Source organism: Porites lutea, chromosome 5, assembly GCF_958299795.1.
Source record: "Porites lutea chromosome 5, jaPorLute2.1, whole genome shotgun sequence".
NCBI lineage: Eukaryota > Metazoa > Cnidaria > Anthozoa > Scleractinia > Poritidae > Porites > Porites lutea.
Genome location: NC_133205.1, coordinates 4380574 through 4405751, shown reverse-complemented (window position 1 = coordinate 4405751; position 25178 = coordinate 4380574). Strand labels below are relative to the sequence as shown.

The 25178-nt window shown below is 39.1% G+C and overlaps 2 protein-coding genes across 2 annotated transcripts in view; one reads left to right on the top strand and one right to left on the bottom strand.

Annotated features, from left to right (window-relative positions):
• Positions 1 to 4867, top strand: part of LOC140936422 (uncharacterized) — a 6032-nt gene extending 1165 nt beyond the window's left edge. The window contains exons 2-5 of the mRNA XM_073385889.1: positions 2259 to 2433; positions 3043 to 3208; positions 3772 to 3804; positions 4245 to 4867. Coding sequence (XP_073241990.1) covers positions 2260 to 2433; positions 3043 to 3208; positions 3772 to 3804; positions 4245 to 4528 — 657 coding nt within the window. The 5' untranslated portion in view covers position 2259 and the 3' untranslated portion in view covers positions 4529 to 4867. The remainder of the gene's footprint in view (positions 1 to 2258; positions 2434 to 3042; positions 3209 to 3771; positions 3805 to 4244) is intronic.
• A 132-nt stretch (positions 4868 to 4999) lies between these two features.
• On the bottom strand, positions 5000 to 15480 carry LOC140936417 (protein mono-ADP-ribosyltransferase PARP12-like). The gene is made up of 7 exons (XM_073385884.1): positions 14404 to 15480; positions 12929 to 13198; positions 12266 to 12491; positions 11356 to 11512; positions 9761 to 9966; positions 8408 to 8644; positions 5000 to 6881 (listed from the first exon to the last, which is right to left on the bottom strand). Exons 1-7 carry the CDS (start codon positions 15368 to 15370, stop codon positions 6434 to 6436), a joined length of 2511 nt encoding a protein of 836 aa, XP_073241985.1. The 5' UTR covers positions 15371 to 15480; the 3' UTR covers positions 5000 to 6433.
• Between the last annotated feature and the right edge of the window lie 9698 nt (positions 15481 to 25178).

Genomic DNA, 25178 nt, shown 5'->3' with positions numbered 1-25178 from the left:
TCTTTTAAGTAACAGTCGACATGGGATAATCGTAATAGGTTTGAAAGGACGCGAAATCTATTTTTCAGCGACGTTTACGTTTTCATGGACGTCGCCGATGTTGGATTGTAAGGTCCCTATTAATTATGATCTGTACAAAATTCAGTCCTCGGAAGTTTCGTTAGTTCAAATGGGTGCTTTAAGCCTTAATTACTAGCTGACGTGAGTCTATCCAAGAAGTTGCCAAACCGTCAAAGGAAGGATATTCAGCCAAAACAATTTACCAGAGTGTGAAAAGCTGTGAAATATGTCGTTTCAGCGAGGAAAAGAATGAGAAGTTGGATTTTAATCCTCTCGATCGATGCTTCGGACAAAAGGTGCAGTGGTGTTGCTTTATGTGGCACTTGTCATTATTTATTTTGGTACTTTGATACTGTTACATTTAATGTTAGCAGTAAATAAGCTTGCTCTAAAGTGTATTGCAACTCTGTAATCGAATAAAGTTTTTCATCTTCGTGCGTTCGTCTTGCTCTTTGAATATGCAGATTAAGAAACATTTTATACACGGGTTTGAAATCGTCTCCAAACACATGTGGTTTTCAACTCGTTTTTCATTGGGTTTCTAAACTCATCCACCTGACCAGAATGAGGCGTTCTGGTTGGATGACAACATTATGAATAATTAATGAGTTTCAGAAATGCATCTCACGACTGGCATATCGTTCACAGTTCAGTGAGGGATCTAGTTTTTTTTTGTACAGCTATATTTCGAGAAAGGTTGTCGGGAAAAAAGCACGCGACAATCCCAAATGTTATTGTTGGTTTTTCGAGTTCACTGTTCTTCAAAGACATCTGAAAGAATGACACGAGAGGCCATGGACATACGTTTGCGAGCGCTAGAGGAAAGCAATAAAAGTAGGTTCGACAGCTACAGTGTCAGGAACAGTATATTATGTTGATCAGATGCCATATTACCTGTCGGGATTGTCACGTGCACATTTTTCCGACAACCTTTCTGGACCTAGCAGTGTATAATTAGAATCACAAGACACAGCCGTGAATATTAGCCGCTCACGTTTCACGGAAAACCCCTAGCTTGCTATGGTGATATAAGGACAAAGGGCTATTTTCTTTTGCTTGATATTAAATAATTACAAACAAATCTCAAATCATATCATTTGGCTCTTATCTGTTTCTGTTTCTTGGTATTGCGACGTGTACTATGATCTAATGCATTTATATGACTTATATATAGCCCAGTTAATACGTTTAAAATGTCGAATTTAGTAAAAAGTATGATAATTTAAGGAATTTAATGCCTAAAAATCCGAAGACCACTTTCCCGGTCTTTCAGGAAGCGACGTGGCAAGTTTATTGTAATGTTATTACATTATCAGTGTCACAAAAGTGCTAAATCTTGATTACGTTTACCACCATTTCATACTATATCTGACTGCCTGAGATTCAAAAAGGCACCAGTAAAAATGTTTAGGCCGTTATATTATAACTGAGATAGTAAATGCCTCAGATACGGTGGCTGATGTGGACAAAACATTTAGACACAAACAAGAACAGAAAACAGAATCACAAAACCTCAAAAAAGAACCAAAAAAAATAAAAACAGAATCGCAGAACCAATAACACCGAAACACATTATGGTATTCCCGTTAAAAATTATTCTGATGTTGTGTGAACGCAGTCTAAATCCCGGGGAGGGAGGTACTTTAGGAATTTTTGGGTGGGGATGTGCCGCTGGGACCCTGAAACCTTTAGGCTTTACCAGAGCTAGTTCAAGTGAATTTTGCTACCCTATACTAGACTAAACTCCCCAAATCCCACCCTATCCTAGAGTAGCTGTTTTCCAGAAACAACTGAGGTCACTAGCACAGTCCAGCCAAAACAAAACCGATTTGACTTTTTTATATTTTTGAGTGGCAGTTCCCGGTTTCCCAAGTCTAGACTGAAATCTTAAGCCAATTGATCAGTTTAAATGGAAAATGATAACCTCTTCTAGACCCAAACTCTCTGATTTATGTACCCTATCCCAGAGTTAATTCCTTGAAAACCATACCCTTCACAGCGGCACATATATGGCAGTACCATCCCTCCCGGGCCTAAATCAAAGAATAACCGGACTCAGTGTTGCTACTTCAGTATACGAGTACTGCAAAATTACAGTGTTAATACGGGGTAATCCTAGCGGAATTTGTAGGAAATGCACTGTCGCGCTTGACAAGTGGCCGGAATGTTTTATATTTTTGCCCGTTTTAATTTTTTAGGATGGATCTACTTGTCTTCTTTATGGTTTGTGGAGTAGCTCTGCTTGGCTCTTGTACCAGTGGAAATGCAGAATGGCCCCCTGCTGCCTATAAGAGAGTCGTCGAATGCATTCCAACGGGAAAACCACCAACGCCCTCACCGCCGTACGACGTAGCATTTTGTCTCGCTTTAAAGGTTTTACGGAATATTTTGCATACTGTATAAGTGTTTAATCGACGAAGCAGCACGTTGAGGTACAAGGGGTCAATACTGAAAATGTCCCGGGAATATCCGGTTCCCAATATAAAAAGAATCGAGGATGCTTGTCGTCTCTCATAAGTGTGGTTAAAGCTTCGTATTTTTAATCTCACTTTTTTACGTGCTCGGGGAAAAACGTCAATATTTTTAGCCGTTAAAATCTCGTTTAGGGTTGAAAGCAACGAAATTTACCGAAACATAGTCTATTTTTAATATTTTGGGTATCTGTCAGTGGTCAAAAACATTTTGAGCCGCGCCCAGAAAAGTTTTCTGGCGTTTGATTAAAAATTTCCGACGATTATTCCCATTTGTTCCCTGAGGGAATCGTCCCCCCCTCTCTTCTGCACGGGTAAAAATGCCCGCGTGCTGAACCCGACTGCCCTCGGCAGGTACTGCAGGAGATAACTTCACCACGGAAAGGAAAAAGAAAGGAAAGGAATAGAGACAACAAACAAACAAACAAAACAAACGAAAGAAATGAATTTCCCTTTTATATAAGGCTTGTAACCAAAAGTATTAACGTTTTTATTTTCATATCTAAACCAGATGGATTCCGAATGCCTACTAAAGCCATTAAATGCCACATGTTACCGCGAAGTTTTTGACTTTTATCGTGCGTACAACCTGGAACGGATTTATCTTACCCGAAAATCTGACTTTTGTCCGAAGCCACTTCCTTACGAGAAGTTAAGGGAGCTTGTCCGTGAATCTGGTAAGTCATGATCTTAAATAACAGCGTGGTTTACTCAGTAGAAACCTTTGCGGGATGCAGAATTCTACTAAACATGTAAATAAAACCGACTGGTTCCTTCTTGCTGGATCTCTAATCTAGAGATGCTAGAGCCAGACGTCTCTTGAAGTATTTTCAAAAACCCAACCTAATGCAAGGCTGGCAATACCGTAACGGCAAAGGGCTGATTTCTTTGGGGCCAATATTTCGGAGAGTGGTTTACGCTTTCGGGAAGTGGGGAAGGGCACACTCCCATGTTTTTTTCTTTTAGAAAGTCATATAGTCATGTACGGCACCTTAAGGGTATGGTTTTTGAGCCGTTGAATCAAAAATAGTGTGTTGATTTTATTTACGTTTTGAGGGCAGGAAATGGGAAAAGGGTTTTTAGATCCTCCCCTTTATCAAGCTCACATTCAAGTGGTTCTTAGCTTGAACTTAAAGCTATTTATCAAGTTTCGCGTCTTTAACTGAATATATACTTCTAGAGTACTCTCTGACCTGTTGACTCATCTCTATATGTAAATTTGCCTTCTCTTTTTTAATAGGTATCATGGAGAAAGAACATCTCCCTAGTATTGGTAAGCATGCATGCAAAGCTAAGCCAAATAAGCCCAGTTGGAATAACACTCTTAATGCGGCTTGTAAGACATTTGCTTGGGCACATGGTTTCCTATTTCTTAGCCAAGATTGTGGAAGACTGCGAGCAGTCTCTTACTTTCTTTTGAATCACGATAGATGGCGAACATGGTAAATCGCAAGCACGCGCGAGGAACGATGGCAAAGCCTGAGCGAAGATTTTCCATTCCAGTTTTTGTCTCTCTGACCCAATCTCTCCTCCTTTTTACCGTTCATGTGCATAAAAGTCTGAGGATAGAAGGACGACCGCTTACGGTCTAGTTGTGGCCCAGCTAGACGTTTTTATTATTTAGACTCAAACAAACTTTATTAAGTATCAGTTTTGCCTCGAGGTTTAAACGTTTCCCTATTCACGTCTCAGGGATCTTTTTTCTACCTTTAGAGAACGATACCTACGTGGACTGCGCTGGTACGGTGGAGAACACCTGTGTTAAGGTGGCCGTAAAAAACTTGGAAAAAGGAAAAAATGTCCTCCAAATATTCCTTAGCTATATCAACTGCTACGATAAGGAGACGAAGACATGCCCCGTTCCAATTGCTCGTAATATCAACGTTGTCATACAGGCCTTTAAAAAACATATTTACGCATATAATGGCCTGCTCGCCAAAATGCTGAAAAAGATCATTCCCGGCCGCGACGCAGTAGGTCGGAAACTTTCTGTTTAAACATATAACCGAATACCTTTATAGAAAGGACATTGGATAAATTCAAGCTAATTCAGGGTTAATAAGTGTTAATCAGGGCATGTCGAAAATAGTTTCGCATAAGTTAACACTCTAAAGCCATTTTACTGCTGTAACTAGTTACATGAACAAGTTGTTTTAAAGGAGCTGTGTGGTGAAATTTATCAAAATTTAAACATTTGGAACAGCTGCCAAATTAAGTGAAACATAAAAATAATAAATAAATTTTATCACTTGTTTGTCCCCTGAAATAACACGTGACATTGCTTTTATCCCATCAACCCTAAGGCGAGTGCAAAGATGGAGGGTATCGTAAACAAGGTCCAAACTTCCTAATGAAACACGTTCATGTCTTAACTCACCATAGATACAATTCTTTTTTGCAACGTTCCTTCTTCTACGCTCAAAACAAAACAAAAAAAACAACAACAACACCACCACCAGTATGGGAATCACATAATTGTTAACTAATATTTAATAACTGTCACCAAAAGAAGTTTTGGGTTTTGAAGGTCGGGGGCGGGGTTGAAGGAAGTGCAAGTGATGCAGAAACACAGCTTGACGCACCGGAGTACGAGTTTGAATTTTCAAGTTGATAGGGACCAGTAAGCGAGTATCCATCGATCTTTCTGTAAAGGGCACCTTTTTAAAATTACTGAGTAAACTTCCCAAGTTTTCAAGTGATACGTCTCAAGCTAGCGAAGAGGAGGCGCAAACGTACCCCTCACAATAGAAACATCTGTAAATTTTCGCGACTTTTCTAAGCTATCAGTCGTTAGCTAGTTCCCAACAAAATCACTCTCCAAATTAATAACTTTACTGAATTTAACGCGTTCTTTCCAGTGGTCTTGAAGGACAAAGTTGACCAAGAACGTGGACATGGAAGGGTCTATTATCGTCCTTACTTGTAACTGGTCCTTTCCGAACTTTTAACGTAAATTCAACTCGGGCTTAAACTTGGCCCATTCTAAAACTGTTTACAAATGCATTTTAATATACCCTATATATGGTAACTTAATCCAGATAACTTCTTAAATCTACCGTGACTAAAAGCTATGTTACGCAGAATTAACGTTTTCTAACAACTATTTTCTGCGCAACATAGCGTTGCAACACTGTTGCGATATTATTCTAATTGTAATAACATTGTTCCAAAATTGTTGCCCAAAATTGTCGTCGATTATGGTCACTTGTAACATTGCCTTAAAGGCTTGGTTACGACTGCAGCGGGTGCAATTGACCGTTAAAAATAGAGAGCTTTAACAACCACGACGATAACATCAGCGAGAACGTCCACAAAAACCAGGCACACTTTTTGGTATATTTCTTTGACGTTGGCTACAACGAGAAACGTACTAATGCGATGCAATAGTGAGTTTTTAATATGTTCGTTGCGAAATATGCTTATGTGTGCGATTTACGAATAGAAGGAGAAGCAACAGAGAACTGCCTTCCTTGTTTACTTTGCCACCTACATCATATTAATGAGCGTCCGAGTCCGTTCAAGGCAACCAATTTTTGATGCGCTTTCATAGCGTTCACGCAAAATAACGCGTGATATGACAGCTCTACAAACTTTGTCGAACTGGAAGTAAATGTTCCGAGAACAATAGGCATTCCGCGCGATGGGAAATTAAAACACGTGCACAACAACGACTATTTTATTTCTTCTCTTTTTAAAGTGCAATACAGCGGTAAAGAGTTAAACTTCAAGAAAATTTGCCTACAAGACAAACTGAGGCTGAATAAACATAAATTATGAGAGAATGGAAGTTCATTGTGGCGTTTTCAGTGCCGACGTCGACGTCTTCGTTGTGGTTGATAAAGGTCTCAAACTGTTGCCTGTGAGTGTCAAGGTTTTGGAACAGGTGCTCTTAACGCAGGCTGCTAATAGCTGCCTTGAGATGTGGAGTATTTGATTATGTACTCCGGGTAGAACTGATCAGTATCAAAAATGACGAAAATGGTAGGACATGACATATCATTAACACACGAATCGTAGAGATCACTTGCTGGGTTCGAAGGCTCCTTTGACGGTGGCCTTCGATAACTGGACTGGCCAGTAGTGTAAGACCCAACGAGGACCTTGGCGACGAACATGAACTTAGACCCTTTGGAATCTTCCTTAGCGTAACTATCGCTGTAGGAAGAGTTTAATGCAAAATAGCTTCCCTGTCCGTAAGCAGTTGCGTTCTTCCCATAAAGACGCCAGTCAAAGTTCTGTTTACAAATAGCTTCCACATTTTCAGGGCTGGTTCCATGAAACAATTGCCTCTCGTTTACGAACCTTCTCTGGTGGGAACCAGTCTTCGCAGGTGCCATGTTTTCCTTTTTTCTAAATAAAACACAAAAATTTAAATGACCTTAATCTCGCGTGTCCATACATTTCAAATCCAGGAGGGCGAAGGAAGCATGCCGATGACCTAAATGTCAACCTCGCCAGCGAGCTATCTCTCCTGCCAATTCACTCCCATTTACCCGTTACGTACCCAAGAGGACAGGAACAGAGACCTGGAAACGAGGTTGCCCTCTACTGAAAGAGATAAGGGCGGGGGCGTGAAATGCCTCAAGCAACCCTTGTAAATAGGACAGAGTATCCTTAAAAGAAAGATGTTCTGTTTTAAAAATGTAACTAGAAATACGTTATTACAGCTGTATAGGATCAGCATTAAGGCTAAAGGGAAACAAGCTAAACACTGTAATTTTTAGGGAGTTATTATAACTCCAAAAATGGAGTAAAAATTTTAGGTACAGGATAACCCCTTTTTTGGGGTTATTTTAACTCCTAATTTAACTCCGAATTTGGGGTCATTTTTACTCCTGAAAAAGAGTTCTTTTTACTCCCAGTCTAGAGTTAAAATAGCTCCGAGATGGGGTTACTTTTACTCCTTACATGGGTTGTTTTTACTCTTTTTGGAGTTAATTTAACTCTGAAAGTGGAGTAAAAATTTTACGTACAGGATAACTCCTTTTTTGGGGTTATTTTAAGTCCTCAATACCTGGGGTCACTTTTACTCCTGAAAAAGAGTTCTTTAAACTCCTTTTTGGAGTTAAAATAACTCCCCAAAAAATAACTCCACTGTAAGGAGTTAAATAAGCCCCACTAGAGTAGTTATTAAAACTCCTTGAAAATTACTGTGAAGGGAAAAACATGATTAAAAAACAAAACAAAACCTATATAAACAGAAAAAAAGGTTAAATACCAAGCATGAATTCAAAGGTACAGATTTCATTCAAGGAAAAGCAAGATTTTGACGATAAAACGCCAAACTGAAACGCACTTCGGACGAACAAACATATCCCGCGACCTATTAACCCCGTCAGATCGTCTGCCTGCGAAGTGAGACGCACTGAAAAATGTTTTTTATCTCGATTTTCGCTCTTATTTATTTTAAGCGACTGGTCAAAATTGCTTCATTGTTCTCTGTACATACGTTTGCCTTCGAAAGTCATCACCAAAAGCATTTCTTAATCGCCAAAACGTCCGCACGAAGAGTTAAAACAATATCGTCCAAGTTTCTCGCTTGATGAGGTCATTACATTGCGGACACCAAGACAAATATTCAAAGAAATATAAATGGGCCACACGCGTTTGCAGGTCGCAATGATCTGTGGGCGATCTGCGGAGTGCGCGCACCGCAACATTATAAATCTCGCTTTGGCGAGGGTGCCCGCGGAGCCTTGCTTGCTGGGGAATTATAGTTTCTTCAGTTCTCAGGTATTACTACACACAACCATCAATTACCCGTCCACAATTAATCTCTGTCTTCACAGATAATTCGTTTTTTCCAAGATTTGTTATAAGCGCCAGTAACGTTTGTTATTATTACAGTACACCTTACAGTTAATGCACTTGTCTACCTTTGGTACTTTTCCCACATGAAAGGGTTTTGTACCCGTTCAATGCCAGTAATTACCACACTCCGCTTGATCGAGTTTTTGAAGAGTTTTTCCACTTCCTTAAATTCGTCAGAATGTCCTGATAATTGAACACGTTTATATTGCATCGTAGATGGCATTGCATCCCAATGGCTTGGCGTATAACCGCCTCTTGAATATTTTCCTTGCTGGTTGCTAACTAGTACTTCGTTCTGAGACCTAATTAAAAAGATGATTAATGCATACACATTATCGTTCTTAAATCCAAAAATGTTCGGTGCCACAATCAGTAGTTTAACTATAAGTTACTGAGCAGTAGATAGTGCTGCGTGAAACTATCGTCAGGGGTTTCACCTGAACAGAAACAAAGTGCTAAATATCGGCCAAAGCGTTTTTCAAACTACTATTCAAAATATCAAAGGAATGTTACCAAAATCTATTGAACTATAGCGAGTTTCTTATTGTAGTTTTCTTAGGTTATCGTTTCAAATTCGTCATTGTTTATTAATACTGCGCATGATCAAAAGGCCATTTTGTGACGTCAAAAAATGAAATTTGAAAACTCAAATCAGACAAGTTCCTCAATTTTTTATGCTCTGTATTTCCGCAAAGTACCACAGTTTCAGATTAAATACTTACGAAGAATAAACTTTTAGAAGTTTTGATTTTTTGATTGGCCACGAGAGTCACGTGACTGGTAATCATAGAAACGCTTAATTCAAGATATTCCTGGAATCAATTCAAGGATTGTTGCTTGTATTAATTTCAGTGACGTACCTTTAAACGAAACAAAGTTATAGCCCCAAGAATTCAAAAAAGTCCTGTGCCTATCACGCCCCCACAGGATTTGTTGGCCCGCGGTCTCAAAAAATCCCCATCATGTATAGAACTGACCCAATATAAAGATTTAGCCAGGGCCAAAAGCGAAGCTCTCATGGAATCTTTGAAGAAATGTATTTATGGAGTAATTTCATAAGTAAACTGAACTCCTCCTGAAAGGACCTGAGCCTGCGAAAACCAAAATCTGGTCAACGGAGAACCGTTAATAAAAAAAACTTCACCTCAGTGAGTTGTACACATGATCTTGCGTTACACTCATCAGATACTGTTCAGTAGATACCCTTTTTAGACAGCTGTCAACTGACCATAAGGTCCAACAGCAAGTTGAACACAGGTTGTTTTGAGGCCCTCTCAGTCGTTTTCCGGTAAATGAAACTGATTTTTGTACGTTTTGTCGGTATTCGGTTTTGCTTCTCATCATTTGACTGTCCCTCTGAACATATCATTGGCTATAGTTTGTCACCTTTCCAGTAATTAAATGTACCACACAAATACCTTATAAGTTGAGAAATGTCATCTTTGGACACAAATTTTGCAGGCCTTCTTCTTACTTTCTTTATGGTACCGTGTTTTACGTTTTTCTGGCTCATGTCACCCGATGAGTCAAAACTTAAAATGTAAATCTGGTCGGAAATGTGGAACCTGGAGTCGTTTTTCTTGTCCAAGAAGGCCTTCTCTAGAAGTTCTTGGAGATCTTTTCCCTGTGAATGGAATTTCAACTCGTCATTGAACTGTACATGCAAACTAATCCAAAGACTCACGCGTAGTCGGCGTAGCGAGACTGGTAGTATCAGTGTGTAGGAGTGCTACTTGGCAGCGAAGCAGCCGCGCGCAGACGAACGTCGATCCCGCGAGGCATTTTCTCAAGCGTGTGACTAGTCCTATTCTTTACGCGGGTTTACAGCCCTAAATCCCTTCAAGGGTGCTTTTGGCTTTTCTGTCAAAATTCGCGCGCGTTATATCCTGCAATGTTATTACAAACATAGACACCGTTGGATAAGCATCTTAAAGTCTCTTTTGCTCCCACAGACCTAATGTTAATTATTTTTACTTTAGCCCTGAGAAGAGCAGAGACAATTCAAATGAATATTCAATCAAACAAATTTGATATGTCGCTGGAATTTAGCTTTTGACAACTAAGGCTATGGCAGTGAAAGAATAAAATGGAGTCAACAAACGCTTTTTTTTTTTTTATGCAGGCTGTAATGAACAATAGAACTGTACTCGGACAGACCTCAGAACGTTTGATGAAGTTCTCTGTCTCTCACCACAATGAATGCCCAGTAATTTAACCCTAAAACGTGCAAGGAAGGACGCCACATGAAAGGTTATTCCCGATTTCTTTTTCAAAATGGCTTAACGCCTACACTGGCAGGGCCCCCAAATGCGTTTTCAGTACCTGGTGCAACATGGGGCCAAGATGGCCTTTAAGGTTTTAGGGCGCCTTCCATTCAACAAAAATTCCATCCACATGCCCAACGGAACGGTACATTCTGGTTGCACAGAACCGACCCAATTAAGCCACTGCATGTTTGGTTTTGTTCTCGAAAGCAGCAGGATACGAAAAACCTGTACTGTGGACAACAATTTTGTCAAATGGAAAGGAACATTTTGGTCCGACTGACCGAAATAACCAGATCGGTCAAAAATGATCCACCTTTAAACCTGGTCCCGAAAATTCCGGTTGAACCAAACCGAAACGGTCCGTTCCATTTGATGAACAAACCGAAATTTCCGGATATTAGTCTTGAATGGACTGAGCGCCCTTAGCCCCAACCAACGCCACATTCCATGATACTCTTATCCTTTTGTAGGATCGGTTCATAATAGCCGACGAGCAGGCTCACTTGTATTTGGCGGCAGAACCAACATCCCACAAGGAGTCAAAGATTTTCCCCGAACTCACACAAAGGAGCCTGCTCAGGCTAGGTTCTTCGCAGGCTATCTATAAAACGTCTAATCTTTGCAGCCCGAAGATTTCCCCCCTCTCACCCTCTTGTACGTATAATGGTGACGCTAGGGTACGGATTCGATTCCGGTGATGTGTTATTATCCGAAAACACAACGCCAAATTTTTCCATTTTGCTCACCGTATCGTCTTGTCCATACTCGCGCCATCCTCCGTCTTCGTGCTTCCAGTACCATATCCACTCAGTAGCCAGAGGGTTGGTTGAGTTGACATAAGACTCTGTAGACAGTCGTCTTATTTGCGTGAACTTTTCAAAATCTTTCTGTGTGATCTGTACCCTATTTTCCAGAAGAATATTAAAATTTCACATGTAGTTATGGTACGCATGCAAAACTTATATGAATAAAAATGACAATCATGAAAACGTAAATGATGTCTAAAGAGGTGCGAGGTCTTAAAGAGTAATTATATATAGGTTAGCAGTTTGCAGTTATTTCAATCAATTTGCCCTTTTGTAGTTATTGAAATGAGTATAAGTGATTAAAATACTAAATATATTTCAAAGAGGCATTCAGTTTTACATTAAACGGGTTTATCACTTTCGATCGCGCCATCCAGGGAGTAACTAGGGGGGTGGGGGGTAGGGGGGCTCCTGGAGAGCCCGTAAGCCTTCCTTTCTCACAAAAAAGTTAAGATATTGATAAATCAATTAATTGTATGCAAAAATCCTAAACTTTACTGTCTTTAAATTGTAATATCTCGGCTTTCTGGTCCCCAACGTTTTTGCAAAACCATCGTTTTAAAGCTGATTTTTTTGGACATTTTTTTCTATCAAGTACCTTCCCCTTGAAATTATGACACTGAACACCATACAGTGTTTTATAACGCTGATGTTTTTTTTTTATCTTTGGTCTCTGGCCGTACTCTTTTATGCGCACGTTTCTCATATAGCGTTGATTTGATTTGGACTTTCACTAGGTGAATTAGTGATGATAATCAATTAGTCCATCAAAATATTTGTGTGGTAATTTTTTTCTTTGCCCCACGCTCTCGTGACATGCTAATTATTTCATTTTAACAATAGAACATACTTTCCAAAATGAGATCTTCGAACGACCTTGTGAGAAAATTCCTCAATATTCACGTCACAATACAGTTGTTCCAGCTTTTCGTTGTCTTCCTCTTTTAAACTATTCCATTCCTGTCCATCAACGTACTGCCAGTGGTAAGGCAAAGAGCAGTGATGGCCTGTACACTTGGGACCATTCTTACATTTGTCAAGAATAAACTCTTGGCAAATGGGTGAATCTGGCCTGTCTAAGAGAAGTGGTTTAAGAGAATGTGGTTTAAGGAATAAATTAAAACATTTACGACATACAAAAACGTCCAAGACACTGCACTGCTGAGTTATGCAAATGAATAATGAAAAAACGTAAGTTTTAAAATTAGTTGGCTTAAAGGGATTCGTGTTCGTGATCTTGTGTTATCGGCAAAGCACTCTGAACAACGTAGTTACAGCATCAAGCCAATTGGGGGCTGGTTATGACGCGGTTTTTTAATAAACAAATGCCAAGCAGGAAGACTTTGTGGATGATTTTAGAAAGAGATTTTGGCTGTACTGTACTAATTATAACCGAACAATTATATTGACAATTAGTTGGCAAATGCTATAAATAGTGGTAGACAATTACACGTAAGTTGACAAGGCAACTTACAAACGTTAACAATAACTTGTGGTCTTACCACGAACTTACCTATCAACTGAACAGTTTCCTGGGTCTTCCCTAGGATGTTTTGAGCCTGACAAGCGTAATTGCCCTCATCTTCTGGACCTACGGTCTCAATTACCAGTTTTGATACACCACGGCCACGATCCCCCAGCTGAAAGCTGGAATGAGATTTAAGCTGAGTTTCCCATTGAACATCTGGGGTGGGTTTTCCCTCTGCTACACATTCTAGAGAGACAGAGCTGCCAGCTTTAACTGATACAGGACTGGAAGGGCTCACTATTTTCTTTGGCTCACCTGTGTATAAAAGAAATGCGCTTTATTGTATTGGCGCAGAAACTTGCGCTATGGCCCAAGAAAGCATAAGCCAGAAGTAGCGTTAAGCACTGTTTTTCTACATTTTGTTTTTATTTATGTACAAGAGACACTTGCCTTTGAAAGCTTAGCCACAACAATTCATCATAACCGAGATTGAAAGGTGCTACCAAGCACGCCTTTAATTAGATTGAATTATTAATAGAATTGATAAGATTGTATGCAGTCCCCCGTTTTCCCGTATGATCGTCTTGGTAGAACCGGCTTATCTTGACGGGGGGTCATTGGGAGTAAACGTTACGGAAGAAGGTGCGAGACCCTTTAGTGAATCTTGCCGAACTGGTCGCTAGTTACGATAAACGCTCGATCTTACAGACAAATAGGGTATTGTATGGTCTATAAATGAATAAATAAACAAATGCGTAACTTTATTAATTTGTCATTTGAGAGGTCTAAACATTAATTTTCCTGATTTTTTTTCATTTTTTTATCATCCTTTGACAATGATACAATTGATACAATTGAGCACTACGGTGTATGCTTTGGTGATAAAAACGTCTTGTCGGGACGATCGAAAAGACAAGGGAGAACACCATGTTTTACTGTGAATTACTGATGTAACACTTCGTAACAACCTGCAAAAACATGCACGTAACAGCTGCAACACTTCCCCTTACTACCCCGTAGCATGGTCGTGGGTGTAACAGCTGTAAAACTGGCAAACTCTTTAAACATCGTCTGTGTTATCATGCATATATTCATTTAATAAGTGAGACAATTTTCAGATGACGTTAATTGACAAAAAGTAGAACTTAATCTTATGGAAATGATAATAAGAGACAGACAATACAGAATGACAATTGAGGCAGTTCTCAATACATCTTCCTTTTTGGCTACAGGTACCAAAATTCATACAGTTCCTGCTTCCTGTGGACGAAACCTAAAGTACTGCTTAAAAAATAGGGGCAGAAGTGTATTATCAGACTTAAAAATCTCGAGGCGAGGCCGAGAGTCTTTAAACCTGCATAATTTATAGTCGGTCAATCGATTGAGTGATCGCAAACGATAAGGATGTAAGTGAGGCCTCGGTAGTTTGGTTATGAAAGGTAAAATATTTTATCAAAAACGATAATAATTGATAGTTTTTTAGCAAACATCTGAACCAAAGATGATATTTGCTTACATACCTGTTCTTAAGTCTTGGCGGTTGTTAAGTCTTAGCTTAGCCAGTTTTCCATGACACCAAGCCTTAATTGCCAGAAGGAAAGTCGCAGTTCCAATAAGTGCAATCACGCAACCAACGGGAGACTGCCAGTTGCTCCAGATAAGTTCGGAGTCTGAGAGTGAATCCGAGTCTACAAGAAGTTTGGCAACACTACCAACACTAGTAATTCCCTTCAGTGAGAATGAAACATCACCGACGAGCCACCAAAAGACGGAAGTCACAGCTGAACTTGCATTTGAGGCTTGCAGCACAAGAAAGGCGTAACTCAAGCGTCCTATGGTGGATAAAAACGAACTTAACCAAAAGATTAAGTCCATTCCTCGTGTGATAACTAACACCAGTCCAAGCTGCATCCAAGAATAAATCATCATCGTTATTTGCCAGCAGAATAAACATGCCTCCGAAGCTGCCAACACAAGAAAATCCCAACCTAAGCACACTACAGTAAATAAACTGGAAATCAACCATAAACATAAGCATATCAGGTTGTGCATTAAGACCGTTCCTTGTGTGATAACTATTTCTAGACCAAGCTTCATCTGAGGATAAATAATCATCGTTATTTTCCAGAAGACAGAACTTGCCTCCGAAGCTGCCAACACAAGAAAATGATAACTCAAGCACACTATATTGAATAAACTGGAGATCAACCATGAACAAAGACAAATCAGGTTGTTCATTAAGACCGTTCCTTGTGTGATAACTATTTCTAGACCAAGCTTCATCTGAGGATAAATAATCATCGTTATTTTCCAGAAGACGGAACTTGCCTCCGAAGCTGCCAACACAAGAAAATTATAACTCAAGCGCACTACATTGAATAAACTGAAAATCAACCATGAACAAAGGCATATCAGGTTGTGCATTAAGACCGTTCCTTGTGTGATAACTATTTCTAGACCAAGCTTCATCTGAGGATAAATAATCATCGTTACTTTCCAGAAGACAGAACTTGCCTCCGAAGCTGCCAACACAAGAAAATCATAACTCAAGCGCACTATATTGAATAAACAAGAAACCAACCATGAACAAAGGCATATCAGGTTGTGCATTAAGACCGTTCCTTTTGTGATAACTATTTCTAGACCAAGCTTCATCTGAGGATAAATAATCGTTACTTTCCAGAAGACAGAACTTGCCTCCGAAGCTGCCAACACAAGAAAATTATAACTCAAGCGCACTATATTGAATAAACAGGAAACCAACCATGAACAAAGGCATATCAGGTTGTGCATTAAGACCGTTCCTTGTGTGATAACTATTTCTAGACCAAGCTTCATCTGAAGATAAATAATCATCGTTATTTTCCAGAAAACAGAACTTGCCTCCGAAGCTGCCAACACAAGAACATCATAACTCAAGCGCACTATATTGAATAAACTGGAAACCAACCACGAACAAAGACATATCAGGTTGTGCATTAAGACCGTTCCTTGTGTGATAACTAGCTGTACCTGAGAATACATAAAGATCAATATACTCCAGAAGTAAGGTCTAAAGTGATAGACTAACTCAATTACAACTGCAGTCATCAGCAACACCATTACAGCGATGAAGGCCACTCGCAAAGCATAGCCGAAGTAACCTTTGCGGTTTGAGCGGAACAAAGGTGCCATTAATGTTTTCGATGGAGGCGTCCACAACCGCGATGATCTTGCAGTTTAGCTGGTTCCAAATGGATAAATTTGGTGCTATAATTGAATGAACAATGTTTACAAATCTCGTTCAGACGTCTAAGACATTGCACAATTCTCTCTAGCGGCAACGTAAAGGCTTAGACCTTCAGTCTTCGACATGTGTTTTAACTCTGTTCCGTGAGGGATGGCCGTTCGCATATTCTGAGTAACACATTATTTCTTAGAATCCTGGAAACGGAAATATCCCAGGCGGGGGGGGGGGGGGGGGGGGGGGCGTACTGCCAATTATGGGCTGTTTAGGTATGTGTCGCTGTGAGGGGTATGGTTTTCAAGCAGTTTATTCTAGGATAGGGTATATAAATCAGAACATTTGGGCCTAGAGTAGGGTATCATTTTTTAGGAAACTGATCAGTTGGTTGAAGATTTTATCTAGACTAGGGAAACAGCTACTCTACGATAGGGGGGATTTGGGAAGTTTACTCTAGTATAGGGTAGCAAAATTTTGCTGAACTAGCTCTGGTATAGGTTAAGGGTTCCAGGGCCCCAGCGGCACATCCCCACCCAGAAATTCCTAAAGCACCCCACACCCCCGGGAAAAAATGGCCTTGCAGAACAGAATGCATCGGCCCCCATCATTTGAATTAGCATTCCCTTTTTGCCTAAAAAAAAGTAAATTAAACTAGAGTCAGTTGTGAACACATAATTCGGTTCAAGAGAGAATGATCTCTCTTGTTCGGTTACATTTACTGGAAAAGTGGCACACTCTCGCTTGCCAACATTTAGGCCTGTTTCACACTTTTTTATGATTCCGGGTGGCTTTTAAAAGGTCAGCTGATGTTAACATGAGTAGCCACGCCACGTGGTTAGTGCTTGAGCGCAGACAAAACAAATTTTGCATTCAAGACACGTCATATACTACAATTGACAGGAAAGGAGACAGGCCGACCGTTTCATACCCTTTGTAAAGGTAAAGGCGCTAAAATGTGCGTTGTTCATGACAATCTTTTACAACCGTTCTCAACGTAATTCCCCTTGGGATATGTTGTCACTTTTTCTCTGAAATGAACTGGGACATTTCCACTTGTGACAAACAAGATGGCGGATGATGTTTTGGCAGAGAAAGTGTTTATTTAAATTTGCGATAGTGGTGGTTCTGTCAAGCTGTCTGTTCTTTTAAAACAATCATCGCCCTTGGGAAGTAGGAAATCAGAGTTAGAAGCGAAAAATTGGTTGATGAGTTAAGCTGATCCGTGTTTAGTCGTCGTGAAAGATTTCAATAGCAATAGCAGGTGTGCGAATTGACCTAAGAAAAATATTGTCGACAATATCACGAGAAAGGTTCTTGTCGAAGTGTTTAGGGAAGGTGTTCTGGGAAGGAAGTTCTGGCATATTTGTAAAGGATTTATGCAAGAGAACTGTCATGGCAAATGCAACCACTCGAACAACTTTTTGACCCGGAAAACAGCGAGAAGACAAAGGAATTTGGACTGGCTAAACATCCGAACGGAACTATCAAGAATATTGTTGTGTGAAGCCTGCCACAGATTTGCGAGGTGTACTAACAAGAGGCAAATGTACGTCGGATTCATGCTTATACCTTCACTTTTGTTCTCAAGTCGTCCGAAGTTCAGCATGTTCTTGTTCTTTGTCACACAACCTCATGGATTCTCACAACATGAAGATTCTGAGACAGTATGATGTGGTACCTTATCAGTCGATGTCAACAGATTTTGTTCTTTGCAACACTTTGGTTCCGAAGAAGCAGTTCTGTACAAAGTTTGTGAATTTTCACCCGAAGTTTGCACCTTAGATGCAGCGCTGGCAGTCATGCAAGATACTAAACCATCGCCATCCGCCTGAACACCACACATTGTACAGTGAACTGAAAAGTAAAAACAGTATGGTGTCAAAATGATTTTTAGCCCGCTAGAAATGTCTCCATTTATGGTCAGCGAAGAGAGCCGCGAGGGGCGGAGGAAAGGAGAGCTTGCAACGATCTCTTATAAATTTTCATTTCTGCTTCAACTGCCCAAACGAAGCGAAATGCCATTGGCGATCTTTCTGGCTGCCCCGTCATAAATGCTTGCCGAAATACGATGCTTGGTATGGATGCTTGATGGAAATCGGGGATATATAGAATAACTGACCTTCTGTGCAGACTATAACTGTTTAATTTCCATCAGTCTATGCCTGTTTACATAAGTGAGCTCACTAGAGATTAATAACAGTGTAATATAGCTTCTTCTCAATTTAATTTTTGTGTCATCGCTAAATGAGTCTATTTACCACGTACTGGTGTTAATGCTACACATTTAAATTTTTAAAAAAATCTAACGTATTTGTGGCTATTTGTCCTGCAACCACATGTAGTCTACGCTCAATGAACTGATGTGTGGTCATTGAACTACTGGTGTGGTTATTGAACTGTTGTGTAGCTATTAAACTAACGATTAAAAGCTACTAAACTCTTGAAATATTCAAGTACTATTATCATCGACATTTTAGCTAAAATCATCAATTAGTCTGTCACATCTGGGAGCTACCATTCAAAACTCAAAAAGGCTTAAGTCACACCTCTGTTTAAAACTGAGGATGAGACAGATGCAAATAACTATAGGCCGATTTCTCTCTTATCTATATTTGACAGAATCTTTGAAAAAGTTATGTATAAAAGAATGATGCATTTTATTAATGTTAAGAATATTTTGTTTTCAGTTCAGTATGGGTTTAGAGAAGGGTTTTCTACTGAACATGCCATTGTAGATATAGTTAGTGCCATTCAGTCTAATATGGATAAACGTTTATTTACCTGTAGAATTTTTATTGACTTAAAGAAAGTCTTGGATACGGTTAACCATCAAATTCTTCTAAATAAGTTAAATCATTATGGTTTTCGTGGAATAATTAATAACTGGTTTGAATCCTTTTTGTGCAACAGATCACAAACACTAGAAATAAACAAACAATTATCTGACGCAGCTCTAATATCTAATGGTGTTCCACAGGGGTCTCTACTAGGTCACTTGCTTTTCCTCTTATATATTAACGATATTCATACTTGCTCTGATACTTTTAATTTCTCCCTCTTTGCTGATGATACTAACATACTATATGCCAACAAGAACCTCAGATCACTTGAGGCAACAGTAAATTCTGAGCTTAAAAAAGTTGTATCTTTGGCTGGCCTCAAATAAATTAACCCTTAATACCAAAAAAACCAATTTTGTTATTTTTCATCCTTACCAGAAGTCTGTTGACTACCTTCCCCAACTTAAGATCTTCGATACTGATACCAATCAATACGTTAGTTTAGAAATGAAAAATTATGTTAAATATTTAGGCATTCTGATTGACAAAAATCTTTCGTGGAAAATACACATTGACAATGTAGCTGCTAAATTAAGTAAAACGGTTGGTTTAATCGCTAAATTGAGGCACTTTGTTCCTCAACATACCTTGCTAAATATATACCGTGCGTTAATCTTGCCTTATTTATCTTACGGTTTGATAGTTTGGGGGCAGGCGTCAAAAACAAATTTAACAAAAATCTTATTGCTTCAGGAAAAAGTTATCCGTTTCATACTTTCTGCCAACAGGAAAGTTCATGCCATTCCTCTTTTTATTGATGCAAATATCCTGCCCGAGCGGGTGCGATTTGCCCATCTTGCCCACAGGGGTAGCCAATCAGAACACAGGAATTGTTTCATTTTGCCGACTCGCGGATTCAGCCATATACTAAAATCGCCTATTGTTACTTCCTTGAGCTTGGGGACTGTGGACGCACCCTTCATCTCTTCTCCGTGTACCAGTGACCTTCGAGAAAAGTTGCACCAAGACATGACTTGAACAATGATGAAGAGGACCTTTATATCCGATAGAAGATCTCCTTACGGACACCATTTGGTCTTGATTCTGGCAGCTCTGAATTGCTGTCGCAGCCTAGTCCCTAAGCGTTCTCTCTTGTTCCGTTATCCGCGCGAAGTCTCGGAAAGGGCGGGCACCAAGGGAACGCTCAGGGACTAGACTGTGTCTATCCCATTGCTGTTTGTATTGGGGAAGTACCATTGTATTACAGCAAAAACCCGTGCTGCGAGAACCTATTGGTGTAAGAAACTGCTTGCAGAAATTTGCCATTTTGGTACACCCAAAAATATAAGAGCCTGTTTAGCCAAGTAAGATCAAACAAGTTCTTATATGTGGGTTCCAGTATGAAAATATTATGATAGGTATTTCAACTAAGGAGTTTATTTTGAACTTGAGATTGCAAATTTATATTACAAAGAAAGTACTTTTTTATCAACTAATTATTTATTTATTTTACAGTAATTTTTTCCTATGCTATTTTTTTATGGAAACAACACTTAGTACAAATATACATTCTGTAATCAGTTTCGTTAGAATACAGTTGTGAATAAATACTCTACTGTATATTTAAAGACCAAAACGAGATTTATTTATTCGGAGGGCTACAACTAAATCTCCTTCATTGAAACTAAAACCCTACCGAGCCTGAGTTGCCAATAACTACACCAAAATACAAGAACCTTTTATTTCCTTCGGCCAGAGTTAAAAAAAATTGTAAGTTCTTACACGCGGGTTTTATGACAACATTAAGCCGAGGTAAACCAGACAGTAGACTGCGAGCAGTCTCTCTTTTTCTTCACATACAGTTACGCGCGTGGTCATTTGCGTATATCTTGCGTTTTGCTGGACGGACCAAGAAAAAAGAGAGACTACTCGTAGTCTAGCCAGACAGAAGAAAAGAAACAAAGTGACTTTTTGAAAATGAAATGATATTTTTTTAAAATAGAATTTATTAATCACACAAATATACTTAGATAATAAAATAAAATAGCTAACAAAAACACTGACAATACAAAGTTAAGTAAATAAATAAGCAAATTGATAAATATTGTTCATTACAACAATTCCTACTAATCACTAAGATAACAATGACACTATATCACATATGAGCACTAGTCACTCCTAAACTAAGCAGTTATGACAAATAGGAATTACAAAACAAAATTCTTAAACTACAATCTTGAGTTAACCACTTCTTCATACTATATCTGACTGCCCGAGATTGAAAAATGCACCAGTAAAATGTTTAGGCCGTACTTGATATTAAATAATTACAGAAAAATCTCAAATCATATCATTTGGCTCTTATCTGTTTCTGTTTCTTCGTGTTACGGGGTGTATAATGATCTAATGATCAAATGTATTTATATGACTTATATAGCCGAGTTAACACGTTTAAAATGTCGAATTTGGTGATAAGTACTAACGATCTAAGGAGCTGCTTTAACGAATTTAATGCCTAAAAATCTGAAGACCACTTTTCCGGGTCTTTCAGGAAGCGACGTGGTAAGTTTATTGCAATATTATTATATTATCAGTCACAAAAGTGTAATCTTGAGTTAACCACCACTTCATACTATATGTGACTGCCCGAGATTGAAAAAGGCACCAGTAAAATGTTTAGGCCGTTATATTGTAACTGATAGTAAATGCCTCGGATACGGTGGCTGATATGGACAAAACAAGACACAAAAAACGGAACAGAATCACAAAACGTCAAAAAACGACAAAAAAACTAAAAACAGAATCGCCAAAATTAACACCGAAACACAGATTATATGGTATTTCCGTTAAAAATTCTTCTGCATGATGCTGTGTGCACGTAGCCTAGATCCACTAAGGGCGGGGGGGGGGGGGGGGGGGTGGTACTTTGGGACTTTTTGGGTAGGGATGTGCCGCTGGGACCCTGAAACCTTTAGCCTATACCAGACCTACAATCATGGACAAAAGTCTTGGGACACTTTTGCGTTTCTGGGGCGTTTTCCAATTCTCACAAGTCCAACCCCTCCCCTCACCCCACAAACAATGTTGCACGCGTGTTCATTCAGAATTTTTTCCTCTCAACTTTGTATAGGGTGGGGGGAGTGAGAACTGCAAGACAATTCCGAAAAGTAAGCACTGTTTTAAGAGGGAACCGAGAAATGACAGAAAAATAGGAATATTGCGTACTCTCCCAAGGACAAGTTACATGGGCATCCCCCATATACACCCTATTCCATAGGTAATTCGTCTCGAGTTATTTTTAACACCACAGATCTCAAGGGGGATTAGACAACAGCCAATCACATAGCGCGAATGTGTTCCGCGTGGATGACTCACGCTGAGAGCCACGCGTCCTTCACGAAATGACGCAGAACAAAATGGGGGAAGACGCGGAGAGCGATTTTGCTATTCCTTTTGTCGACGAAAACGACTACAGCGAGATTTCTGCGAAAGCTGTGTCAGCGAAACCGAAATTAAAAAAGAATCGCCCTTCCTCTCTCGTATAGAGCCAACAGTAGAGCAGGGAAATCCTTAACACACTGAATATTCTCTCAGGATCATTTATCAGGATCATTTTTACAGTTTGAAGAGAGAAATTTCTGGTTTGATGTTTATTTTTTTCAGTCTTTATAGCGATTATTCCTACCCACTAACTTTGTCAATTGTAGGCGAACCCTCCTAAAGCTGAATTTCAAAGGAACCATATTCAAGCTCAGAAAGAGAAATAAAATTTCGTCGTTGCTTATTTACGACCTCCATAAAACGCGAAATTAGGCATTTTCACGTCATAGTCGTGCAAAAACGGGAAAGAAATGAACAAAAAAGTGTGTTGCACGTGCGAAGTTGTTGTTTTGCTAATTAAACCTATTGTTTTTTTGACGTTCTAGTTGTCGTCCGCGTCGTTGGATCTTAAACTCCCTAAATTGTACAAACGACCGATTTCAATAGACCGGCGAAATTTCTCATTTTATTAAAGCACTGAGGTTACGACAACTTCGAGTTAAACTGATTTCACGGGTTGTCAAAGAGTCCAGCGATTCTTTTTCCCAGGTGAGCGCCGACTCATTTCGCTTCAATATTCAGGAATGCTCTCGATCTTTTTACGCTTTCATTGCCTCTCCCCCGACATGTTTTGCACGGCGTTTGGTCATGCGAAACCTCCACGAAACATCCACGCCTCGCGCGAGGTAACTTAATCCCGATTCTAAAAATAACTCGAGACGAATTACCTATGGAATAGGGTATATATGGGGGATGCCCTCTCTGTCCCCTTTATAGTCTCTTGTCAGTAACGCTATACGTTTTTGAAGCCGAAGATTGATAGCCTGTGTACAGACCCCCCCTCCCTTCCGATTTTATTGAAGGGAGGGGGTCTGTACACAGGCTAAAAATTGATTTCAGCATTTTTGAAAAATTCCATAAGAATTTCCTTAGAATTCTTAGAGAAATCAACGTAAAGTAATCGGCTAAAAGATAATTCTCGTGAAATCCTAGCCAGGACTGTGTGGAGAAATTTCGCCGAGGTAAATCTTGCTTTTTCAGGGTAATTTTCGACGGTTTTGTATTCATTTTATTTCATGAATTTATTAAATAGTATTTCCATCCTGTTTTTGTTCTGTTTTTATGCTCTTTCGGCCGATTTTTGTACTGTTTTTAGACAACTCTAGGGCTATTTTCTTACAATTTTATACTGTTTTAATTTGCATTTTTGCATCCTATTTTTGATGTATTTTCGTAATATATGCGTGCTATTGCTTTTCTTCTTCTGTAGTATTTTAATACTATTTTTCAAAGTATTTTTATTGTATTTGCAAATACGATTATTTTACTAAATTTCGAAACTGATTAAACAGCCATTAAAATATATTTTGAAGCGCAATATTTTAATTATAGCGTTTTAAACAGGTTAAAACACCTTTAAAATCAGTCGAAAAATATATTAAAATATATTTTTGTACCTATTTTCAACCTGTTTTTTTTTTCAAAATACGTTTAAAATTGCCATTAAAAATAGTTTTAAAATAGTATAGCAAATAAAAATATGTTTTTTGAAACTGTCTTTATCCTGTTTTTATTCCAGTTTATGAGGTATTTGAAAACTATTTTGGACCTGTTTTGAGCCTTGCCCTTGAATTTTTTATATATTTTAAACGAATTTTAAAAATACTTTAAAAATTCTTTTTTAATAGCGTTTTAAACAGGTTAAAACACCTTTAAAAACAGTCGAAAAATACACTTTTCAATCTATTTAAAACCTATTTCACAAAACAGGTTAAAAACAGTTGTCAAAAATGGCTTAAAAATACATTCAAAACAGTGTTGGATTTTGTAAGGGGTTAAGACTAGCCTAAATTGCCTTCACAATTTCAACTATGAGAAACGACATTATATCAAGTCTGGCGATGAAAAGGATGTGTTGCATCTTGTTCTAGGACTTGGACAGAGTGATGGCTAAATATAAGACGTCATATCAAATTGGCACCAAGTCCACAACATCTGAAGCGAGAAAAAGGAAAGAGCAGAGAAGGTGAAAAGAGGAAAAGAGGAAGCTCACAGCTTGTAAAAACAAAAGAAAAAGAACATGCCTTATTTTCCGTTCCCTGGGAGGAGTCTTCCCTTGCAGCAGAGGACTTTGAGCCGGACATATTTGGTATTCTCCGCAGGACAGTTGATTATGAAACCCTACATTTGTTTACCTCAGAGACACACAAAGCATCAGGGGCACCCAACGAGGATATAGTTCAAAACCACTTAACATAGTATTGTTCAACGTAGTTTAGTATTTAAACAGTAGATATAGGCATATTTTTATCCCCTAAAAACTTTTCATCTGTTCGGATTTCTTAGCTGAAAGTCTAGTGATCCGAAAATTATAGGGATAAAAACTTCATTCTCGAAAACTTCAGCCAGGAAAAGGCTCGCGAAAATTCTAGGTGGCCTTTTTTGGGGTCAAAATCCATTAAAAATGGGTAATTATACCATTTTGTAAATGTCCGAAAATCCTAGGAGAGGCAGGCAAGCAAGAAATTTTACAACAAATGCTCCGAAAATTCTAGATCTCAAATCGTCTTCCGAACAGATATTTTCCCGAAAATTGCCGTTGGGTGCCCCTGAAGCATGCTTGCGCGCGACCTTTGCAGGGGAAACTGATTCGCCCAGGGAGGCCAGGAGATTGTCTGGGACTTCTGCACCTGAGGGTGAACTTACAACTGTCTTATAGGACAGAATCTAAGTACAAATGGTTTGTTTGGGA